Source organism: Poromitra crassiceps (genome assembly GCF_964638095.1).
Source record: "Poromitra crassiceps genome assembly, chromosome: 18".
Lineage (NCBI taxonomy): Eukaryota > Metazoa > Chordata > Actinopteri > Beryciformes > Melamphaidae > Poromitra > Poromitra crassiceps.
Window position 1 is genome coordinate 29,047,921 of NC_139636.1, and position 10,000 is coordinate 29,057,920.

Genomic DNA, 10,000 nt, shown 5'->3' on the forward strand with positions numbered 1-10,000 from the left:
TGGAGACGGATGGAGAGGTTGATCGAACGAGTGACAGGCCAGAAACGGCGATCAGACGACCTGGCATGGACCAAGAAGACCCACTGACACACACACACACACACACACACACACACACACACACACAGAGGTGAGGTGTGTTGAGTCCATTTCTCTCCAGTATCTGCTCGTCGTGGCCGACGATCGTAAATATTAAACCTGTTCAATATTTATGATCAAAAGTCCTCTTGTGTTTTGTGGGGAAAGCCGACAACTCCCGAGTCACTGACTCCAATGTAGCCAATCAAGAAGCGAGCTGACTTAAGAACACGGAAGCATAATAAACACTCCTTCTTCTTCTTCTGTTTGGTTTAACGCGTCTTCTTCTTTTCGTTCTCCGGCAGTTTATATGCCGTGTCGCACATGGCTGCCTCCTACAGGTTAGTCAGGGTACTACTGTACGTTAGATCACGTTTGATCACGCTAGATTTCTGGCTTGGGGACGAGACTCTAGACTGTCGTAGGACAGATCTCTATGTATGTGGTGTGCTGTATTGGGAATATCGGAGCACACCACACACGATCAGTGGCGTGTCTAGGGAGTGGCCTGGGGTGGCATGGGCCACCCCTAGAATCTGATTGGCCACCCCAGGTGCCACCCCATATGATTGGCTCTCTGCACAGTCAGTAAACCAAGCTTCCGTGTATAGGCGCAATCCAGTCTTAAACCTGAGAGGCAGTAATGAGCCATAGTAGTGTCTAGCCTGCCGAAAGCCCCAGAGAAGAAGATCTTGATTTGAGGATTTGGCGCAGCTGAGCAGCAAACAACTTAACGCTAAACCAATGTCATGTGTGTGTGTGTGTGACGAAGTGAAGCGTCCTCTGTCTGATTCCTGGCGGCTACATGGACCAGGTGTGTTGATTCAGGAAGGTCTTTTTCTGGTACAAGGCATAAGTTATCAGAAGGTTAGTTTAGCCAATCTCTACTCTGCCTTCCCGGCGCGTCCCATGGAATGGTGAAGTAAAATAGAGTGAGACAATTTGTTACAGTATATCTGACATTTATTTCTGAGAATTAATTGACAACAGACATTGAATATAAAAGCTCAATACAATACACAGATCTGGGTCAACTCCTCTCCTTGTATCAATCGGCCATCAGAGATTGACCCTTGACCATAGCCACAGACCCTCTTAATAAGCAATTACACAAGTGGGTGGTCCTCTGTCTTCTGACGATGATTTCCCGTCAGTCAACTTCTCCTTTCCTATTTTTCCAGTTGGGGAGGGCTGGTGTTCTCCGGAACTGGAAGCTTTCACTTCCAGATGTGACACTGCCTCTTCAATCAGGAACTGGAGACTTACACTTTCAGATGTGACATTGCTTCTCCACAAACATGCATGCTCCCACATTTCATGCAAAACTTTCATATCTTATAAGAGTTGATGGAAAACCCCAGGCTTTTGCTATAAGTTTCTGGTAAACCTCAACATGGCAAATGCCACCCAATTCTGGCCTTCTCGATAAAAACATGGACAGTCTATAAGCCAGCAAGCAGATTAGCCTTTTGTTAACATTTACTATAACCCTTACTCAGAGACACACATAATGTTAACATTTTACTTAATTTGTCAGTACAAAGGAAACATGTCAACATGTTTACCTTAACACGAGAATCATGTGATTTTGGTGACCTTAATTTTAGAGAATTGATCAGATACATTTCAGAGAATCTGGGGATTTTCGATGGAACACTGCAAGGAAAGAGGAAGTTTGACGACACAGACAGGAGGTTTCAGATATACATTTGACTCAACTTTACTATAGAAACGGATGTTTTCATCTGGAGATTGGAATAAACAGGGAACAGAAATCATAGTTTCATTTTTAGACAGCATACCCACCAGAGCCCCGGCCCGTACACACACACGCACGGACACACACAGACACACGCACGCACACACAGGGCCGGGCAACATTATCCTACATATCAATACTGGGTATCATAACATTAGGATATGGCACAAGCGCTGTCCCTCCATGGTATATTTCCGCATCAGTGTTCTATATGCTATTTATTTATTGTGGCATGCGTGAGTAGACTTTTTGATACACATGACATAGCTACTGTGCCAGTGGTTTAAAGAAAGACAACATACATTACCTGCCAACAAACACAGAGATTTTCACTTTGAAATTAAGCACCCTCGCTAAAAGAAATATCATGACATGTTACGGTAGACTTGAAACTTCACCCTGTCTTTAAAACTAAGCCTGCTACTAACAGGGTAAATGGACAACACACCTGTGTGCTAGGCTACGTGATAATGTGGTGCAGCAGGTGTGTTTTCATCTCAGCTTGCTAGTTGCTAACATGAGCAAACCTGTCGTCAGTCATTGTTTGGTTGTCAATGCTAATGCTAGCTACAGTAGGTAAATCTGTCTTGTAAGGCCTGATGTGAGCATGTCAAATGTATCCATGCATGCACAAGGAAATCTATTGTGCAAGAGATATATAAAAGTGACATACAGTATGTATTCATGTGACTATTACAGTATGAAAAGAAATCAGAACATTGAGGATTTCTTCTCCATCAAAACAAAGAAATTAAAAACTGCACAGCAGGACAGAGCAGCCAGCAGCACTGCTACCAGTCAGTTACAGTCAGAGCTGCAGGAGAGAGCAGCAACAAGCTCTCCTCCTTGTCAGTCAGATGAGTCAAGCCAGCAGCTTGACAGCAGGAACCCCCAGCTGTATGTGTGCGTATGTATATACTGTCAAATCCTAATAGTTCCAGATTTATCTTTAGTAACCTAAACAGTTATCTTGATATTGCCTTGATGTCAATGGAATTGTGGTTAATTGCCAGACATTGCAACTAAAGTTGAAACTTGTCAATTATGTGTGTGGAACTGGGAAGCTTTATATTACATTTGTATGGTGCTACTCTGTGTGATTGATGGGTCTATTTCTCTTAAATTATGCTTTAAACACAGGAACGTAAGACACTGTAATGTTACTAATTAAAGTAGATATATGTAGTCTAGTTGGGACAAACATGGTAAATTAACGCTATTCTGACGTGTGCCGTGTGCGTGCACAGTGCGAGCGAGTGCGTGTTTTTTTGGCTAAAAGTCCAAAAAACGTCAGATTTTCTTCTGCACCGCCCTTGCGGGTGGCGCCGTGGCCACCCCTTCGTAAGTCTGTGCCCCACTTGTGCCACCCTGGTAAAAAAAAGTCTGGACACGCCACTGCACACGATACGATCAAAACTGTTCAATTCATGATTTTTTATCTTCATGTGTGGGGTTTCTCACAGATAAAAAATCTGTTAAGATTTACAACATCTTTGTGTGTACCAGGCTTGAGCTGTAGCCCCCAAAACCCACTAATGTCCATAAACTATTAGACTCAGCCCTCAGTCTTAATCCGTTTCACTCCTGTAAGACTGAGAATATTACTATTTAAATCTTTGCATAACGTTAGGTGGCGCTGTTGGAAGCCTTGCATCGGAGAACCAATCATGAGTGTTGTGGGCGGGCCTGCTTTCTGGGGGCAGTGACGCTCATGCAGAACCTGTGTCTCGCAAAACATCGCTGCGTTTGCGGAGAAACATATTAATCACTTAGAAACAAACATAACCTGTTACAGTAATAGGACGTGTTTCATCCGGCCCCGGCGGCTAGAGGTCTTTCCCCCAGCGATAAGCCAGACTCCCGAGGCTAACATTACAGAGCCTGCTGATGACTCACAGTAGCAAGCGGACCACTTCCGGGTAGGAAACATTATTGTAAAATAAACAGCTATAAATTTTGTTTGGAGCATATCAGCTTCATGCTCTGTGTCAGGACTATGATAAATGGCATTGCCGCTACCAAATAAAATTCTAATAATAAATGTAGGCGTGTCTGCTGCCGGCCGTTCTCGCCGGGCTCGGACAGACAGTTTCTGACAGTGAAATTCCCAGACGTTTGGCGGCGCAGCTCACCAAACGTCTGGGAGCCGAGACTAATAAACTATTGGCTTTTTCTTTGGTCTAAAAGTGACCAAGCTGTTCCGTTGAGGTGATAAATTGACCCTGCTACTGTCCCAGGTGATACTGTCCTGGGTGATACTGTCCCGGGTGATACTGTCCCGGGTGATACTGTCCCGGGTGATACTGTCCCGGGTGATACTGTCCCGGGTGATACTGTCCCCGGTGATACTGTCCCGGGTGATACTGTCCCGGGTGATCTGTCCCGGGTGATCTGTCCCGGGTGATCAACGCGATGGCGCAGAACGGCTGGCAATATAAATGTTGCCGTTGTTTTTCACCTCTGCTTCTTCTTCTCCTCTGGATTTATTTGGAGCGGCTGTGGCTCAGGAGGTAGAGCGAGTCGTCCACCAATCAGAAGGTAGGTGGTTCGGTCCCCGGCTCCTCCAGTCCGCATGCCGAGGTGTCCTTAGGCAAGACACTGAACCCCAAAATGTGGCAGCTTGCCGCCCTCGGTGTGTGAATGTAGGCACATTGTAAAGCATTTTGGATAAAAGCGCTATATAAATGCAGTTCATTTACCATTTAATGTAGTTCCTGCCCCTTTTCTGGTGCGATTCAGTGATTCCCACAGGCTGAAATTTGACTTTCTTAACAGTTAATTACTTTAAAATGTCTTTACATTGACGGAATATGCCGACAGAAAAAAGAGTCTCTTGTGCACGAGCATCCGGCGCATAGACTGCGTCAAGTCAGCCAGAATGTAAGTTGGTCATCCACTTTAGCTCTTTCAAAATAAAACCCTTGTTGTAATGTTAACATTAATTTTAATTTTGAGTAATGCTTTAATCTCGCAGCTGGTCTGTTATAACACTGTACTAGAGTCTAGCAGCTCAACTGTTATAACTCTGTACTAGAGACTAGCAGCTGGACTGTTATAACTCTGTACTAGAGTCTAGCAGCTTGACTGTTATAACTCTGTACTAGAGACTAGCTGCTGGACTGTTATAACTCTGTACTAGAGTCTAGCTGCTCGACTTGTAGTTTTGTACTAGGCTGGAAATCCATTCAGTCACAAGAAAAGTCACAGAAGAATGTCCTGCAAGCATCTTTTCATGAGACGCGCACGCACGCTCTCTCTCACACACACACACACACACACACACACACACACACACACACACACACACACACACCGCTCTTTCTCACATTGTGTTAGGTATGTTTTCTTTTCTCTGGCTTTATAATTTTATATTATTTAAGGGATCAAGCCATATAGTTGAATTCTGATGTTCCATTTTGCAGCTCAATGCTCGCTGCTGGTCTGCCTTAATGTTTTTGATTGAAATAAAGGTTTCTTAATGCCAAATGCTGACTCCGCCTGCTCGTCTGACTCCGCCTGCTCGTCTGACTCCGCCTGCTCGTCTGACTCCGCCTGCTCGTCTTTCTCACTGCCAGTTCAGACTAGTAAACTTGTAATACATGATGTGTGTTTGATCCAATACATTTTCTGAATATGGTTTATAGACTTTGACTAATAGTTTCAGAATCAGAATCATTTTTATTGCCGCAATATGCAAGATTACATACGAGGAATTTGTCTTGGTGTCATTATGCAGCGTAGCCGTCATGTCAATATTCAGAGAGAGGGATAATCGGATGCGAGTAGACTCGTGAAGACCTCTACTCCACAGTGTTGACTGGGGAGGCACCCAGGGTGATGGGGGAAGGTGGGGCTGTGTTCCTCCTGTAATCCACAATTATCTCCACTTGGGATCATTACACCCAAATCTAACCTATTATAGAGACATCCAAGACTCTCATGTGTATATTATTATACACATGAGAGTCTTGGATGTCTCTGTAATAGAGACATATATTATATATATTTGACCATCTGTCCGTTTCTTTCTACAGTATATATGAAGCTGCTACTAGCTAGTATAAATTCATCTCCCTATCAAACGTTACAGTGCCTGGTTGAAATACCTGCTCAACCACAACACTTCATTGATTCTGCTCTCCTGATTTTGCACCCACCTCTCCAATCACCAAATCAGTGTTGTCTGAGAAATGTGCTTCTAGAAGTCTTTTAGGAATCCAATAAGCCTGTGTGCTGCTTGTGGGTGCAGACTGTGTGCTTGCAACTACTTTAAAAAGTTTGTTTTTCTTTTTGTCTGCTGGTGCCCACCTCAAAGTTTCATGTGAGAGAAGGGCGACGTGGTGAACAGCCACCGCTGCACCGCCAGCGCCCTCTAGTGCCAAAACTGCTGCAGCTATACTGCACGAGACATCCGTAGGCCTACTGGCTGCAAGTCCGTGGGAGAAAATCCAAATATTCTGTTTGCTTGAAATAATAGTACTTCAATATGATTCTTTTGATTATTATTTTATGGTGGGAATTCTATTACCAGAAAAGAAAGGTGATTTAGGTCCATGTGAATCTGCATCAATGCCTGTCTCTTTACACTTCTGCAAAAAGTGTTGTAACGTAACATTTTTATACACTGACAAAAATCAACATCATCCTTTAAAGAGATACTGTATATAAATACTGTATATAGATAGATAGATAGATAGATAGATAGATAGATAGATAGATAGATAGATAGATAGATAGATAGATAGATAGATAGATAGAAATTAGACAAAAAATATTTGCCACATTACTTCACAATAGACTTTCCCCACAGAGCGTACAGCAGCTTAGAGCAGTTTTTCCTACTCGGGATATTGAGGCTTAGTGCCTAGAGGAGTGTGACAGTGATAAATCAATCCATTGCATTACCTTTCCCACAACATACATTATTTATAACGATTTACTCATTATAGTAGTTACTTTTCAAAATGAACTTAAATACAGAAATAATGTACCACAGGGAAGTTAAAAAATGTAGTTAAGATTAGGGTTACAGGGTGGAAAAAGTGCAGTTCAACTTGTGCTAGGTCCTATAGCTTAACAGATAAGGTCTGTTCCTTCCAATCTGAAGCCTGGGGTTCGACTCCTGGTTGAACCTCACATGCTTTTATAAAACATTCGGGTTTGACATAGGGTTTGGTTCTGGTCTTAAAATTCCGGCTGTCAATCAACATAAATCTGGTGTGTGTGTGTGTGTTTGTGTCTGTGTGTGTGTGTGTGTGTGTGTGTGTGTGTGTGTGTGTGTGGGGGGGGGGGGGGTCAGTCAGAAAGTCTCTGAAAACTTTTGATGTTAAAGAAACAAAGATAAGAGCTCTTTCTTTATGATTTCTTTAAAAAATTTCACACATTTTATGTTTTATTGACAGACGTATCGTGAGAGAAAGACACAGAGGTGTGGCAGAGAGAGAGAGAGAGAGAGAGAGAGAGAGAGGAGATCATGCAACAAATGGATTTGAACCCGGGTTGAATGTAACTGACTGTACCTGAATGCAACGTGGGTGACCTCTGGGTGAGAGACTGTTACAGACAATGGGAGAGAGAGAGAAAACACAGTTGGCCCAAATTGCCGCTGTAAAAGGTTCAACCTGTTACATTTTTTAGCCTGGAAAGCCAGGCTTTTTTTTTTATTCCAGCTGTCAATCAACATAAATCTGGTGTGTGTGTGTGTGTGGGGAAGGGGGAGGGGGGCGGGGGGGGGGGGGTTCAGAAAGTCTCTGAAAACTTTTGATGTTAAAGAAACAAAGATAAGAGCTCTTTCTTCCTGATTTCTTTTTAATTTCAGACATTTTATGTTTTATTGACAGACGTATCGTGAGAGAAAGACACAGAGGTGTGGGAGAGAGAGGGAGAGAGAGAGAGAGAGAGAGGAGAACATGCAACAAAAGCCCACGGGCTGGATTTGAACCCGGGTTGAATCTAACTGACTGTACCTGAATGCAACGTGGGTGTCCTCTGGTTGAGAGACTGTTACAGACAATGGGAGAGAGAGAGAAAACACAGTTGGGCCAAATTGCCGCTGTAAAAGGTTCGACCTGTTACATTTTTTAGCCTGGAAAGCTAGGCTTTTTTTTTATTCCAGCTGTCAATCAACATAAATCTGGTGTGTGTGTGTGTGTGTGTGTGTGTGTGTGTGTGTGGGGCGGGGGGGGGTCAGAAAGTCTCTGAAAGCTTTTGATGTTAAAGAAATTCTATAAGAGCTCTTTCTTTATGATTTATTTTTTAATTTCAGACATTTTATGTTTTATTGACAGATGTATCGTGAGAGAAAGACACAGAGGTGTGGCAGAGAGAGAGAGAGAGAGAGAGATTGACAGAGAGGAGAACAAATGCCCACAGGCTGGATTTGAACCCCGGTCACTGTGGGAAGACTAAAGCTTACGTCTTCTGATGTTAATGTTAACGTAATTGCTTTATTGAACAGCCAATCAGCATCCTCCAACAACCTGCTAGAGGTTTGAACTAGGGGTGGAGCCAAATTCGACATTCGGAAAAGCACAAATACATGTATTTTTTTTACAAATATTTTATTTATTTCATACAAATATTTATACAATTGTTTCCTCTGCCTCTGTCTGTGTCTGTGTTCTGGTAGACCAGGGATCGAAACCTGCTGTGGGAACCCTTCTTTGCAGTATAGATTCGCCTGTATTTATTTTGATATAGGACAGTAGGCAGACAGAAAAGACAGGGAGAGAGAAAGGGTATGACATGCTGCAAAGAACCACAGGCCGGATTCAAACCCCAGTCGGCCACGGCCCTTCGTGGTATGCGTGCTACCAGGTGAGCTACCAGGAACACACTGCAGTATAGATTATTGAAGAACATTTATCTTAACTCTTTAATATCCTCAAATTAATTAGAAGTGTAATAAAAACTAAAAGAAGAGTGTTACAACTATCTCTACTTTTATTCAAATACAAACAACTTTGCTGCCTCAACAAACACAGATGCAAGCCTCAGTCTGTGTACATCCCGGGTTAAAACTCACAACCTCTCTCTCTCTAAACTCAGGCAACTGACATACCCAGTGAACCACCAAGGCACTGCCACTGACACTGTATTTCTCACCATAGGACTTTTGAGTGCCTAGTTATAGGTCAAAAACTGTGGCCAAATGGCTGGACATTAAAACATTTCCAGACGGCTACTTTCTTACTGTCACAATAACTGCAATATTGCAATACTGGTGCAAAGCGCACAGATCTGATTTCACCAAGTAACAGTTGTTCCTGGACCAACATTTCTTACGGGCCGGGAAAACCCCGCCCCTGAACTAATTTGATTGTTTGCCGCAATTGCTTCTTCCTGAAAACGTGCAGCAAGTAAAAAAAAGTTGGTTAAGATTAGGGTTAGGGTTTTCTTATCTAACGATGACCAGACCCAAAACCCTAACCACATTGTTGTACTTGCCTAAACCTAATGTTTTATAAAGACAATTGTGTGGTTCAACCGGGAGTCGAACCCCAGTCCTCAGATTGAAAGGTGTACATCTTACCCATTTAGCCATAGGAGAAGCATAGAGCTGAGATGCACTTTTTTCACACCCTAACCCTAATCTTAACCAACTTTTTTTACTTGCTGCACGTTTTCAGGAAGAAGCAATTGCGGCAACCAATCAAATTGGTTCAGGGGCGGGGTTTTCCCGGCCCGTTGGTCCAGGAACAACTGTTACTTGGTGAAATCAGATCTGTGCGCTTTGCACCAGTATTGCAATATTGCAGTTATTGTGACAGTAAGAAAGTAGCCATCTGGAAATGTTTTAATGTCCAGCCATTTGGCCACAGATTTTGACCTATAACTAGGCACTCAAAAGTCCTATGGTGAGAAATACAGTGTCAGTGGCAGTGCCTTGGTGGTTCACTGGGTATGTCAGTTGCCTGAGTTTAGAGAGAGAGGTTGTGAGTTCTAACCTGGGATGTACTCAGACTGAGGCTTGCATCTGTGTTTGTTGAGGCAGCAAAGTTGTTTGTATTTGAATAAAAGTAGAAATAGTTGTAACAATCTTCTTTTAGTTTTTATTACACTTCTAATTAATTTGAGGATATTAAAGAGTTAAGATAAATGTTCTTCAATAATCCATACTGCAGTGTGTTCCTGGTAGCTCACCTGGTAGCACGCATACCATGA

General features: G+C 42.9%; 1 protein-coding gene across 1 annotated transcript in view; it reads left to right on the forward strand.

Annotated features, from left to right (window-relative positions):
* LOC310792547 (plasmanylethanolamine desaturase 1) overlaps nucleotides 1–87 on the forward strand; it is a gene marked incomplete at both ends in the record, with an annotated part of 58,901 nt that extends 58,814 nt beyond the window's left edge. The window contains 1 exon segment of the mRNA XM_083654239.1: nucleotides 1–87. This exon segment is cut by the window's left edge and continues 35 nt beyond it. Coding sequence (XP_083510365.1) covers nucleotides 1–87 — 87 coding nt within the window.
* Between the last annotated feature and the right edge of the window lie 9,913 nt (nucleotides 88–10,000).